Raw genomic sequence first — 15,908 nt, 5'->3', positions numbered from 1 at the left:
AACGATAAAAGGTACAAAAAAATTTCGAATAAAAGTTTTATGGTTTTGAATGTACTTTATAATCATATTTTTCGATAATATCATATTTTTAGAAAGAGACACTTAAATTTAAAAAAAAGCATAAGTATATAAAAGCATGAATTCATAATAAAAATTTTAAAAGTAATACGTAATATATATATGCATACTTATTTTTATTCAGTCGTAGTAGAACAAAACCGCTGATGTACTATATTGTACTAAACTGCTAGATCCAGAACGATAAATGCTTTTATAATAATACGCACGTGTTCCGTTGGACGCATTTGTAAAATTATCTTATATTAATATCATGCCTTTGCTGCATAAGCGCATCTATTTTTGTTCATTGCAAATTATCGCCTTATTAATATTTAATTTTATAATTTCGTATTTTTCATATCTGGAGACTTCCATAAATTTCCTTTTTTATGAGGTCTGTATTGTATTAGCTCTGAAATTTTTCGAATTGGCTCTAGATTTCTAATAACTTATGAAAAATATGTTTCTTTTCGTATTTATGCATATTTTGATGGTTTTAATTCTGACTGCCATATTGGATCCGTCATTTTGAATTTTTGAAATTTGTCTTCAGGTTTGTAATCAGCGACCCGAAAAACGAAAAGTGCAATTCATAGAAGTGCAATTCCACTAAGTAAAAAGAATCAAAAAATAAATTTATACTTGTATATCTCAGCGAAAAAGAATCGTACGGCAGCAATCGAAAATGGATTTGAAAGGTGAAGACTAATACTACACAATGCCATTGGCAAAAATATTTAAAAAAATTAGGTTCTTTCGTAATATATTCATGAAATTTGCCGAAATTGCCATTTTTGGGCTATTTAACTACAAATTAATAGAGAACCTGACGTGCTAAGGAAATTCTGCTGCAGATTCGTTTTCAGAGTCAAAAAAATCTATCAGACTCACCTGATCTGCTTTTGGTAATTGATCCTCGCAGACCTGTGTTATTATTGTATTCTCTTAGGAATAATTGAAAAAAGCTGGCATTTATATATCATTTATTATAAATATTGAAATATTTCATTCTTATTGCAATTTATATAACACTTAGTTGATTAATTTTACAATTTAAAATACATCTCAGCGTATTTCAGATATTTCAAGTCCATTCGATAGTCAAAAGAATTTATTTAATTCTATCAATTATCATATTGAACGTGCTAAATGGAACAGTTCTTAAAAATTATCTATTCAATTATCTTTCAAAAATTATCTTTGCAAGCGATTATAAGTTCTCATAAATATATATATATATATATATATATATATACACACACACACACACACACACACACACACACACACACACACACACACACACACACACACACACACACACACACACACACACACACACACACACACACACACACACACACACACACATATATATATATATATATATATATATATATACAGGGTGAGTTTAAAGCTACGCATTTATTATTATTATTATTATTATTATTATTATTATTATTATTAAATATATATGTTATTATATTTATTATTATTATTATTATTTTACTGTGATCAAATTAGGAATTTATTATTATACATATTCGATATATTAAAGCGGAAGAAATACATATTTAAAAATTCAATTCAAATTTAACACTTTAACGTTTTATGTAAAACTTTATTTCAAATTCCGCATTTATTTTTATGATAAATTTTTATTGTTTTATATGCTAAAAATATGCAACAAAAAATTTTCTTCCTTCTTAAAATAAATTACGCAATTATTTCATAAGAATGTATTTCTTGTGGAACAATTGCGTGATTTCATTTCAAGAAGACAGAAATACTACATACCTTTAGCGTATAACAATAATAAAAACTTTAATCATAAAAATAAATTTGAGATAAAGTTTTACATAAATTTGAGATAAAGTTTTACATAAAATGTTAAAGTGTTAAATTTGAACTGAATTTTTAAATATGTATTCTTACTGCTTTAATATATTAAATATATATACGTAGCTTTAATAATAATAATAATAATAATAATAATAATAATAATAATAATAATAATAATAATAATAATAATATAATAATATAATAATAATAATAAATATATAATAATATATATATTTAATAATAATAATAATAATAATAATAATAATAATAATAATAATAATAATAATAAGTGCGTAGCTTTAACAATAATAATAAATCCATACTACATAATTTCAGTTTTTAACTTGCTTTAATTGTACACATTATATTTCGGCCTTTGATACGGTCGATCCAATTAACTGACATCTATGTATCGATCAATTTATTAAAATTGCGATCGGTAATCTCCCGCATGATAAAAAGATTGACACAACCATTAAAACTCACCCTGTATATATATATTCTTGCGTATATAGGAGAATATATTTTTCTTCATTAAATTATATAAAATGGTTCACTCAAGCAAATTTTCTTCAGTTAACGCAATATAATCTCATTTCAAGTTTTCTTTAGTTATAGATTGGCTCCAAAAAATAATTAGTATTAATTAAATCAGATGTGATGGCAAAAGCGTAATAATTACTATATTGGATAACGACGAACACATTTCTTAGCTTATATTATTACATCTTTAATAAAGCTTATCTGGATGCTTATCGGCGGCGCTTTCTCTACGAATTACTTCGAATGTATATATTTAATTTATTCATGCATTAATTTTTTATATATGCGACTACACATTGACAAACATATTTCCGTTAATTGCGTTTAAAATATTGCGACTGTTTTTTCATCTGTTTTGTTTTGACGTCCGTATCAGATCTGGTCACCTTTGCTTCTGAATTTATATTTACTATGTATTTCGACTCGTTTTTTCTATTCAAATTTTTATACGATATTAAAAAGTGTCCGGAGAGGATTGAAATATTTGTCGACGAAATTTAATTTATTATTATACGTTTAATATTACGTTTTTCATCAAGTTTGTAATATTGTATTTTAATTAGTAATTTTTATAATATATATAATGTAATTTTTGCGAATACCATCCCCGTTTGGTTCTCAGCCTTTTTGTATTGCATTTTTTGATTTTTATTGCATGAACCTTTGTAAAGCTTGATTTTTTATATTTTTTTGTTTCTATAATTTAAAAAATTATTTTATTATTTTCAAAAGATTAGAATTAATTATCAAACAAAATTTTATTTAAATGTTAAAAATTTTATCAATATATTGATTTTTAAATTGATATAAATTTATGATTTTTATATAATATTATTATTTTTACATTGATAACACAGGGTCAGTTGCAAAAAGCAGATCATCTATCAGACATCAAACATCTATCAGATTCACCTACTTTGCTTTTTGTAACTAACCAATCCTAAAATTTCGTAGGTGTAATCACAAAATTTATTTTCTTTTGTTTAAAACCACTATGTGCTAATATGTACCAATAAATACATATATACAACATAAATGTATTATTTAATTTTATATTATTATTACACATAAATAAAGTAGATACTCGGGCATGTGTAAAAACTTTGCATCCGCGACTAAATTAACAGTCTATGTTAGTATTTCCCTCAGTTTGGACATTTAAAAATATTCGATATCAAACGAATAGTGGATTGATATTCGGTCGAATACCGAATAAAAAATTATTACCGAATAGACAGAATACCGAATAGTTAGCCGAATATTCATTGCAACTCTAGATAAAATACATTTCTCTTTATCTATCAACATTGTAATGATTGACTGTCTAATTAGTTAAATCAAAATAGGACTCTTTGATTGGTTAATTGTTGATGATTATCCTAGATATCGATCCATATGAGTATAACATGGCAAAGGGATATTACTTTGCAATAAAAAAGTATACGAAGGGTATTTCTAGACATATAAGTTCTGCATGCCGTTTTCACAAAAGATTTGTAATATATATATATATATATATATATATATATATATATATATATATATATATATATATATATACTGGTAAACTCTAATATTCTTTTTCAACTTATTTTGTCATTATGCATATTCTTATGCATACATATTTGCATTAATATATAATATTTATGTAACATTATTTACTTTTCTGTATGACATCTCTTGTTTTGAATATTACAAATTCGTTATTTATGACTTACTTAAATATTCATAATGCATATTAAACACATGTATAAAGGCAAAAAATAATTTTTTTTAACAAAATCATATAATTAATTTAGAAGTATTTTACAATTCATCATAAGTTACACTAAAATATAACCATTATTATAATTCAAATATTAGAAAGAAAAGTGTTAAACAAAAAACATTTAAAAAATTAGGATATATCTCTCTCTATCTGTAGATTTGCGATCATCTTTGTACTTCTTTAACTAGTTGAAGGATCGTGAGACACATCGTTTTTCGCTAATAAATCTAATAATTTACTTAACGTTAAGACATACATCTCTCGGAGCGATAATAAGATACCATATTCTCTTTCAAGAATCTGTCTTATTTCCATATAGCTTAGCGAATCGATGCCAAATTTATCGAAGCTGTCATTGATATTTACCGAGATATTTTCAATACCAAGGATATTGGCAATGACATGGACGACATGATCAACTCTGTCGTTATTTACAGATTTGTGTTTCTCGGCTACCACTGTAGATGATACCATTGGGTACGGTTGTTGAAGAAAAACGTCTATGGTCTCAAGACAGCTGGACACACGCTGCGGTAAAACACCAATACGCGTTATACCGATGTTCTTATTCTTCATCGAATCTGTAAAAATCAGAGTATCATATAATAATATTAAATATAAAAAAAATGATTATTATTCGCTTTAAATATTTAATTTATGCTTTTATTGTAATAATATTATAAATCTGCAATTTTAATAACGTTATAAGTCTGCAATAATCATCTACTAACAGTTCCTCTATAATTTTACTGTATATATTTCTTGCAATAAAAGTTGTTAATGTTTCTAATAATAAAAATAAATAACATAATAAATCTTCTCAAAGAGTCGTACAAATCATTATGTTCACTACGTGAATATTTTTTTACAGTAAAATGAAAGCAGTTTTCTAGGCAGAATTTCATAAAACAAAAAGGGCAATGAAATCCGAAAAAGATCGAAGATCATTGAATCTCAAAGAAAGAAATAGAGAAATGTCTCACCAATATATAAACCGACATCTCCTATAACACCCCATTGAATAGCGAGACCGGGCAAACCAGCAGTATGTCTCTGTTCTATGATTTTCTCTATAGCTGAATTTGCGAGACCATAATTGGATTGACTCGCATTGCCTCGGCCAGACGCTATAGATGAAAACACAACGAAAAGATCCAATGATGGACAAGACTTTCTCGATACCACGTCCAGATTCTTCGTACCGTTGATCTTTGGCAAGATTACAGTCTCGAAGTCGACCACTTGCAGGTTCTCAAACAAAGCGTCACGTAGAACGACGGCCAGGTTAAATATACCGCCCACAGGAGCCAACCGATTACTCTCGTCGATCAAACATTCGGCGCCCGAAAATGTTGTAATGTCTGCCGTAGAGATGATAACTTTGATGCCATTATTGCGCCAATGTTGCACGCGTGACATCTGATAACCAGTGCGTATTCCAGTACGTGACACGAGAACGATGAATCTAGCGCCGCGGGTGATTATCCAATTGGCCAATTCCAAACCAAATCCACCAAGACCACCGATCAACACATACGACTTGTCTGGATACATATAAGTACGTGGTATGGCCGCTAACGTTTTTTGCATCGGCAGCATATGTTTCTGTGGCTCTTCGTCTCGAATCTTTAGCAATACCTTGCCGATATGATTGTCTGCCGTCATAAATCTAAATCCTTCCTCGAGGCTTTGCTTCGAAAATACGGTCGTCGGTAATGGACGCACTACACCATTCTCGATTCCCTCCAAAATTAGCCCAATTGTTTCTCGTTTGTCTTCGCTATCCTCGAACAGCATCTCTAAAAGTATACCATGGTAGGAGATGTTCTTTAAAAATATCGACATATCTATGCGATTGCCATTCAACATGTCGTACTTCCCAATATCGAGGAAGCGACCGTTCTTCGCGAGGCACCGTACGCTGGCATACAGTTTCTCTTTTGACAGCGAGTTCAATACCATATCGACCCCACGTCCTTGGGTTTCGTCTAATATCAGCTGTTCAAAACTCGTATCTTGGGAATTGCCAATGTGCTTGTCAGTCAATTGCGAAAAAGTCTTCTTGAGGTAGAATCGTTTATCCTCTGTGCCGACAGTGGCGAAGACGGTGCAGCCGCCGTGCAGGGCAATGTTGATTGCCGCTAGGCCAACGGCACTTGCTCCAGAGTGAATCAGTACACTTTTGCCCGCTTTCAATCGACCTCGTACAAACAAAGCATAATAACTGATGACATAAGCGAACGGTATTGTCGCAGCCTGCTCCAATGTCCATTCCTCAGGTACTATCCAAAAAAAATCGGAATCCGGCAACACGGTGGTCGCCAAACCTCTAGATTTGGTTAAACCCATTACTCTACAGCCGTTTGCGTCTCTCCCGGAGAACTCTAATCCTAACACATAGTCTTCTGTAGCAAGCCCTAACGATGAAAGAGCGTCTATTGATAATTTACCAGTCGCCAACAAAATATCCCTGTTAATATAAAATTTATCAGCAAGTGTATCAATGTGGGATTATTAATGTGGTAACATATTATTATTATAATTTCGGAGCGAATTTTGGAGAGAGCAAGAAATGATGCTTGAAACTTGCCTGAAATTTAATGATGAATAGTACACACTACAGAGTGTATTTGGATATTTGGTCTGACAATACGTTAACGGACTTTGAATCCATTCCAAACTACTTAAATTTCCGGTCGTCAATGTATCCACATAGGCGTGCTCTAGTTCCACATAGATATGTTGATTTAATTGCAAGTGCCGATAACTACCCCATTGACCTCCTTTCAAGACGTTAGCCATTAATTCTTTTTCTAATTGCTCCGCGTAGAATTGCGAGAATAAATCAAATTTGGGAGCATTACTGTCCTCGATGTAAATGTAACGCACGTTTGCGACCTCCCGCCGGATGCAATGTACGAATCCGGTTAGACCTGAAAATAAAAAAGAACAAGATCTCTAATGATTCGTTGATCAACTCTCGGATAAAGCTCGAAAAAAAAATTTTTAAATAAATACTTTTAAACACGAATTTTTTTATTTCAAAAATTATATATAAACATGTATAAGTACCAAGTAATTCTTCGCTTTGAGATACAAAAAGTACATCTTGATTTTCACTGTCAAATTTTCTCAATGCCGCTTTCGCATTTGCTAACCATGAGAAATCATTTCCTGTAATCTCTATTAAGATCGGTTCTTTCCTTACTTTTCGCTTTCTCAATAAGAAGTAACTCTTACCCGAGGAGTCGATTTGTTTACCAATTAACATCAGATTCGCCTCCTTTAATGCAATGTTTAAGTCGAATATACCAGTTTCCTCTAGAAGAATAAAACAATTAGAACTTAAGGTAGCCGCAAGATTTTTGATAAGGATGCGAGATCGGCCAGAGAGAACTTCCGCTGCTATGATGAGGTGCATATTCTGAGCTGGGAATGTATCGTTCACATCCAATTTAATTACATTAATATTTTTGTCCGTTTGATTGAAACTTGTCGTATAATCGGACGCGGAACTGACGGCTACTTGTAAATCAACCTAAAACGATAGAAGTGATTGGTTCAAGGGTTTCTTATATAACAAAATTTGCGCATTTATGAAAATTTCATATGTATGTATTCAAAAAATGTGTATCTTATACTATAAATTGCTCGAAACTATTTATGTAAGATTTCACTTCTTTAAGTCGACGATAGTCATTAAAATTATGTAGCGAGTACTTACGGTGACTAAGGGTTCGCAAGAAAGAATATCGTGTACAAGGGGCGCTAAAAGTCTTTCTGCGGCTCGATTATCCGCAACTTCCACGGCCTTGATTCTCGATGTCGTTATGTTTTCACATACAGTTTGTAACAGTACAGTAAGTATGTGAATCTTTTCTGTCTTTGGATCTTTCAAGACCAAGCTGCTCGAGTTTTCATATGGCACGAAAACGTAACGTTCGTATTTGGGTTTAGCTGTCTTCTGCTGTCGCTGAAATGTGGTAGATTTCGTACCTCTTATTTTGATACCGCCCGATTTGATGATATTGACATTTTTATAGTAATATATTGGCAATCCGCCGTTGTTCAGTATCCCATTAACCATTCGTTTATGAAGAACAGGATCGATCAGAACATAAGGAACCTTCGAGCCATAAACTAATCTCCGATTGTTGGACAATAATTTAAATTGAAACATACTATCCATATACGCAATCCATTCGTTAAACCAATATAATTCGCCAATGGTGAAAGAATTGTCGCAAGATTTTAATCCCTTGAAAATACCACTGTGTTCGTATCCACGTAATCTCAATTCCCTATACATGTCTTCGGTATTCAATAAAAGCTTGGTGGGCGGCATCGGAAGCGGTGGTAGGTTTAACTGATTTTTCTCGATAGTTTCAGCAAGGCGGATATTTCCGCTGGCTACAATCGTATTCGCTTCGAGAATCACAAAATCTCCCGTTTCCTCGAGAAGTTTTATCAAAAACTTGATTGTTTTATTCTCCGGTAAGAAGGTAATGCGCTGAAACCATATGTTCTCAAAGACTACTGATAGTCGCTCGAAATCGGTATCGTGTAGCTTTGCAAATAATTGCCAAACCATCAATATATAACAGCCGCCTGGGTAAACAAATCGCCCATCAATTTTGTGTCCAGTTAGATATGCGTCTGTTTTACTTGACAAATTTACCTCTATGACATGCTCTCCGGACCATTCTTTCGACTTATGCTTGAAATCTGGCACCTGCCATGTAGCAGAATGGTCCCACTTGACCAGAGATCCGATCATCGGTGTTCCGCGACTAACGGGAAAACTGACTGACGGATACAGTTTAGAGATGTCGGGTTGCGCGCCGCCTATGTACATCTTTCCCACATTAGATAGTAAAAAGATCAAATTATTTGAATGATTTAGCTTTTGGAGACCGATATTAGTCACCGTGGATGGTAGCGATTTACACAGGATTGTCTGTAGCAAGCAATGTGGCGCGATTTCGATGGTTATCGCATTCTTCGGGATATGCGCGATCGCCTCCTGAAAAAGCACAGGTGACAGCATATTGTTCACATGATACTCCGGCGAACAAAATTGTGCGAGTGGCCTATCCCATGCGGCCTCGGGTACCGAACTAGAAATCCATCTGGTAGATCTTTGCTTTGGCTTTGGCACAATCATATCGAGAGAAGCGCGATATTTGGATTTAACTGGAACAATGTATTTGCTGTGATAAGCAACGCCACAGCAATTGATCATTTTGGCAAAGATATTTTTGCTCTTCAACTCTTCTACGAACTTTTTCACAGAAACGGGTGAGCCAGAAATGGTAACCAAATCGGCGGAATTATGACAGGCTGGAGCGATATCGGTCAAACACATCTTCTTGACTTCCTCCCATTTCAAGTTTACCACCGCCATAGCGCCTGGTTCCAAATCGGATTCTACGATCGACTTGCCTCTATAATAGGCTGTCAAAATCGTTTGTTCTAGGGTAAACGCGCCATCAGCATAAGAGCAACTTATTTCACCAAGGGAGTGTCCAATTATACCGTCTGGTCGCACACCCATAAATATTAACATATCGACGAGAGCGATTTGAATGGCCACGATTGACACGGTAGCAACCATTACGTTCTCATATGTTTTATCGGTACCGTTAATGATGATATTCATTAGATCAACATCGTGTTCCTTTAATACATCCGCGCATCGCTGTAGACTACGCTGGCACGTTTCGATATTAAGCAATTCACGTCCCATGCCCGGCCATTGAGCATTCATACCGGAAAATATAAACCAAATTGGACGTTTCTCGTCATAGTTCGCCTCCATAATCTCGCGCGTACAATCATAAGCGAGTATCTCATAGCCACGAACGTTGTGTTCCGTTATATTATCACTGTGCAGGGAGTACAGTAGAGATAAAAACTCATTGTCTTGTCGATGCTCGTTTGCTTTGTTCAGTAATATCTGTACAGCTTCTTTTGTACGGCCCGATACGGCGACCAGCTTGGGCAACCGAGGCTCGACAGTATCCAATGATACCTTAACTTTTGAATTGCTGCGCAGAATGACGTGCGAATTCGTACCACCAATGCCAAATGAACTGATACCCATAAGACCGCCGTTCCATGGCGTAGCTTTGTCGATTACGCGAATACGTCCTTCGGTCAACGCGCAAATGTTTGGATTTGGAACGGCAAAGTGCAGATTTGCCGGAATCATACCGGTTTCCATCGCAATTAGTACTTTGGCGATCCCGCTCAATCCACTAGCTGCTTCTGCATGTCCCATATTTGATTTAACCGAGCCGATTAACAGCGGTGTCTTTCTGTCTTTGCAAAACAATTTATCGATGGCACCGAGTTCCCCCGGATCACCCGCTCTGGTACCGCTACCATGAGCCTCCACATATACTACATTTTTGGGATCGATATTCACCTCATTGTACATTTTCTGCAACATCAAGTACTGAATGTCACCACTCGGATACATGATACCTTCGTGCTTGTAGCCGTCCGTGTTTATCGCAGTGTTCACTACTGTGGCATATACTCTGCGCGCGTCTGTCATTTTCTGCAGGTATATTGCGACCACTGCTTCGGATCTCACGTAACCGTCAGCTGAGATGTCGAATGATTTACATTTGCCGTCTGTGGACAGTATATTCATACGATGATAATGAAGACTATTGACCGGATCGAGCACAAGATTCAATCCACCAACGATCGCTGCGTCGCATTCGCCACTGCGTATCGCCAAGATTGCCTGATGCATAGCAGTCAAGGACGAAGAACAAAGTGTATCCACCGAAAAGCTGGGTCCAATTAAATCGAAGGTGTAAGAGATTCTGTTGGCTATCATTCCTTTGCTACTTCGAAACCATTCATGGCCTGCAAACAGACGATAATTTTTTTTTAGCTTATTCCATATATATTTTATTAGACCGATGTTTATAGTATTCTTGTAGCAAATGTTGAAATTTTGCTAAATGTGTATGCATTACAATGTAATATGTATTATATATGTATATGAAAAAATTATAATATAATATTATATAATATTTAGTGTACAAGAGAGAGAAACGCCTTATATACCTTAATTGCCAAGGCATAATAATATTAAAGATAACAATTTAACTAACTGAATTCTCTCATCATGTTTACTTTAAATTAATTAAATTAATCAAATTAACTAATCATAAGAAGAAAGGAGAGTCTAGACTACTGCGTTATTTACTGCAATGATATGTAACAATTAATAAAATTTACATATGTTAAAAAAAACATAATATAATTAACCAATATAATTAACCAAACGTTTCGATCTTGCATGGATTTTTCTCACTGGTGATAAAAGAACGTTAAATTAAGAAAAAAAAGAAAACATAAATAAACGTGTCGAAAATATGTAAATCGTTGGTTAGTATAAATGAAGGACCCCGCACTAATTTAATGGAAAATGTCTTTCCGTCGATTTGATGAATTTTTAATATGTTAATTTTTTAATATTAAGACGTTTTGATCTAAAGTTTCAAAGGGTGGAACTCTCGAAAATAGACAGTTTCGGTGCTGACTTTAGAACATTACATTCATTCGTACGCGACTAATGATAGGGGAAAGATTTCCTTATACTCATTATATTAAAAGTTTATATATGTATGTAATATATGTAAAGTTTATATATATGTATAATATATGTAAATTTTTAACACTCCCATATACCACCCCACGCACATACATATACAACACATCTATACAGCATGAGGCAATAAATTTGTACAACCAAGATTGCACGGTATAAAGGGAGCTATGACATGACTATAATAATTTTTGTCCAGATGGAGGCTCTTCGGAAATATTAAGATTATTTTCATTTTTTATAAATGGGATCATCCTAATTTTTCCTATAAATCGATTCCTCGTAATATTCCGTAAAAAGTTACGAAGGTAAAATAGCCAAAATTTGAAGAGTTTATGAGATATTTTATACTTTTAGTTGATAAAATTTTACATAAAGAACATCTCATAAAATATTTTTATATATAGAATAATGAAAGGAATCAATTGTAAGGGAAGCACATAATTGTTTTTAAGAAAAAAATATGAATTTGCAACGAGCAGGTACATTTTTTTAGAAATAATTATATGTTTTCTATACACCAGTTGATTCTTTCCATTATTTTGTCCATAAACCCTTTTTTATCGTACAAGTTTGGTTGCACAAATTTTTCTCTAGACCTTATAGATTCGAAACTATTTATCACACACATTTTTATCTTTACTAGGAAGGTTATCCCAGACAGTTTAAGGTCCATTCGCCACAGTTTTTCATCAGTACAGTGGGGATAGTGTTATTTACTAGATGTAAATTCCTAACATACATACATACTCCAACATTACACAGATATAAACATTTAATATACTTTGTAAGTACAAGGAGACCTTGAAATATTTTATAATGTGATTTTAATAGATGCAAATTTTCAGGATAAATTTTTAAAATCGTGTTTCTTATGTATTTGTAAGATTAAATATTCAAAAATTAATCTAACTACATAAGAATATTGTTTTATAATGTGATTTTCACAGACAAAGATTTTCACGATAAATTTTTAAAATATACCTACCGTCTGGCTTTCTTTTGCAAAAATCATTCGCATCCGAAGAATAAACACCAATGAACACACCAGTATGCGATTTTTTTAAGGTAGAAGGATTGACACCAGCGTCAACCAGTGCCTCAAATGTCACTTCCAGCATAATGCGAAGCTGCGGATCCATTATATGCGCTTGTTTAGGAGATATCTTGAAGAAAGAGGCGTCGAAACTGTGAAGATTTTTAAGTTTGCCAAATCTAGAGGATAAACCGTAAAGGCCCGATGTCCAACGTCGTTCGTCCTCAGTGACCATGTCCGTTCCTTTCATTAAATTTTCCTTAAATTCTTCAATGTTTGACGATTCAGGTAAACGGCCTGGAAAAATATCGATGTATTACAAATATCCATCTTATAATAAAATTGGTGTTGTACCACAACACCACTTAAGATCGATATAACTGATCGGTATTACCTGAAATGCCCGCAATGACAATGTCATCTTCAAAATAAGTAGGCATCTTGATCTTCAAATAATTCGAGTTTCCTCAGACTAAACTAACTTTTTTGTCTCTCTGTAAAAATAAAAATTCTTTCTTCTAATTTTAGCTTACACATATAATTGTTTTAATGGAATTGAATTACGTTCATTGTATAGCTTTATTTTTATTGAAGTTTCTGTCATAATATTTTAATATATAAAAAGACAAATACACAATGAATAATTATATTATATTTAAAAAAGAAAATTAATTGACCTTTTCTTTTAACTTTATACTAATTTTCTTGGAATATAAGAAGAACTTACTTTTCAAAACTAATTGATTTAAGCAGGGAAACTGTGTTGCTACACTATTTCTATTTAGAATTCTTTGACTCACTAATTTTTTACGAGGAGTAATGCGTTACTTGTAACGCCGTTACCGTTATAGTTACTCTTTTTTGGTAACGGATTGGTAAGGGCGTCACATTTTTTTTTCTCTAACTGTAATGATAACATAGTTACATTTTTTTTAGTAACGATAACGAATTTAACAGTTACTTTTATCGTTACTTTACATATTTTGAAAATACTTATGACATCATATTTCCGTCATATTCAATCTCTAGTCATCGACCGACATTCATATACATAATGAATTTGGATAATATTTCGAATGAAATTTATTGCTCTGAGAGCGATTAATGATATCATTGGTTAATCACAGTTACTCCATTCTTCTGGAATGGATGTGTTTGGCCAGCTTTTAAGTTTGACATAACATCGCGCGAAAGCACAAAAAGAATGTAAATTTCGCTGTATTTATAAATTTAATAGAAATTAAAATTTTTTTATTTACATGTAAAGTTTTATTTACATATTAAGTGCTTTAAAATCTCTTTAAATTTTTTACGGTTTTGTAAATTTAGAATAAAAAATTTATTGCTTTTATTAATATTTTAATAAAAAATATTACCAAAATAAATTTTTTATTTAGTTTTATCTTGTTTTAGCATTAAATGTAACGAGAAAAGTAACGAATCGTTACTTTTGAAATAACAGTAACGGTAACTAGTTACTTTTAAAAAGTAACTTTCCCATCCCTGTATCGAATGGCGATCAAGCTTTTTGTTAGTGATAATCTCTTTAATGTGGTTATATTAATTCTAAATTTAAGCGGACCAAAAAAAACGTCACTAATTTATTTACTAAACCTTTATACGATCGTAAAAATTTGTAGATATGAAGACTTTTATAAAACAAATATTGAACAGAATCATATACAGAGCACCAAGTGGTCTTGATATGAGAAGTTGCGTCCCTCTTTTATACTTCTTTCATTATTCCCACTTGACGTCCTCGAGTGTAAATATGTAAAAAGTTTCAGTCGTCGTTTATTGTTTATTAAAGAAGAACTTAAATGAAATGTACTATTTCTAATATAACTGTAAATATTTTTTTTATTTTCAATAAGAAATATTTAATAAAATATTCAAGTAAAATAAGAAAAATATTAAAAAACAACAGTTTTTATATTGTATCCAGCAAAACACCAAGTAATGGTTATGTAACTGTTAGTTACATAATTTCCCACTCAACAATTACTGTTATATAACACATAAAAGTTATATAACATGTAACAGTTATATTGTTAAATGGAAAATTGTAACTAATAATTATATAATTGTTACTTGGTGTTTACTGGTATTAATATCATGCACATTATAAATATTACTGACAAAGAAAGAATTGAAAGAGTCCCCTTCCGATTTTGATGAGCTATGGATATATTCAGGGTTGGGAAGTAACTCGTTACTTGTAACGAAGTTACAGTTATAGTTACTTTTTTTCGATAACTCTAACTTAATTCGTTCCTTTTTTTCAATTTGTAACTGTAACTTAACAGTTACATATTTTCGGTAACTCAGTTACATATTTTCGGTAACTAGTAACTAATTTAATAATTACTTTAATAGTTACTTTATATATATATATATATATATATATATATATATATATATATATGTATATATAAAGATATAAAATATATAATATATAAAGATTTAAAAAATATATATATATATATTTTTTTTTTTTAAATCTTTGCAAATCGTATTGGACCGCCTTGCACTTGCGCATAAACGCTTTTATCGATACTTTATGATCCAATGCATATGCTCCCATTTTTTATTAATAAAAATTTTAAACATATTGAATCATTTAACATATCTTAGTATTTCATGATATGTGTTACATATGTATTAATCATTATAATATGTAGAGTATTTCATGTATGTTATAAATATTAAAAAAACTAACTAAAAAATATAGTAATAAATATTTGTAATTTGGATTATTCGTGATGTATATATATACACATATATAAAAAATATAGTAAAAAAGTAAAGATTAATTATATACATATACTATCTATCTTAAAATAATGAAATTATAAGAGCGATGCAATAAAATTATATTTTTTATAAGTTTTCTTTTACATTCAACAAAAATTTTTGTTTTTATTCAGCTGTTTTTAAATTAAAATAAAATATATATTTCTCTCTTTAAAGTGAATGCCATTCTAAAATCCCCTATAATTTGCAAGAATTAAATTAATACCTTATAAGATTGT

The 15,908-nt window shown here is 31.7% G+C and overlaps 1 protein-coding gene across 1 annotated transcript; it reads right to left on the bottom strand.

Moving 5' to 3' along the window:
- Positions 1-4,358: 4,358 nt before the first annotated feature.
- On the bottom strand, positions 4,359-13,316 carry LOC145971395 (fatty acid synthase-like). Its single transcript, XM_083099002.1, has 7 exons — positions 13,271-13,316; positions 12,829-13,173; positions 7,938-11,092; positions 7,286-7,751; positions 6,804-7,146; positions 5,197-6,683; positions 4,359-4,794 (listed from the first exon to the last, which is right to left on the bottom strand). The coding sequence occupies exons 1-7, from the start codon at positions 13,314-13,316 to the stop codon at positions 4,394-4,396; spliced, it is 6,243 nt and encodes a 2,080-aa protein (XP_082955128.1). The 3' UTR covers positions 4,359-4,393.
- Between the last annotated feature and the right edge of the window lie 2,592 nt (positions 13,317-15,908).

The sequence above is a fragment of the Camponotus vicinus genome, unplaced genomic scaffold, assembly GCF_025532165.1.
Source record: "Camponotus vicinus isolate PSW18456_S1 unplaced genomic scaffold, iyCamVici1.0 SCAF_5, whole genome shotgun sequence".
Classification (NCBI taxonomy): Eukaryota; Metazoa; Arthropoda; class Insecta; order Hymenoptera; family Formicidae; genus Camponotus; species Camponotus vicinus.
The sequence above is the reverse complement of the archived record's forward strand: the minus strand, read 5'-3'. Positions and strand labels throughout refer to the sequence as shown.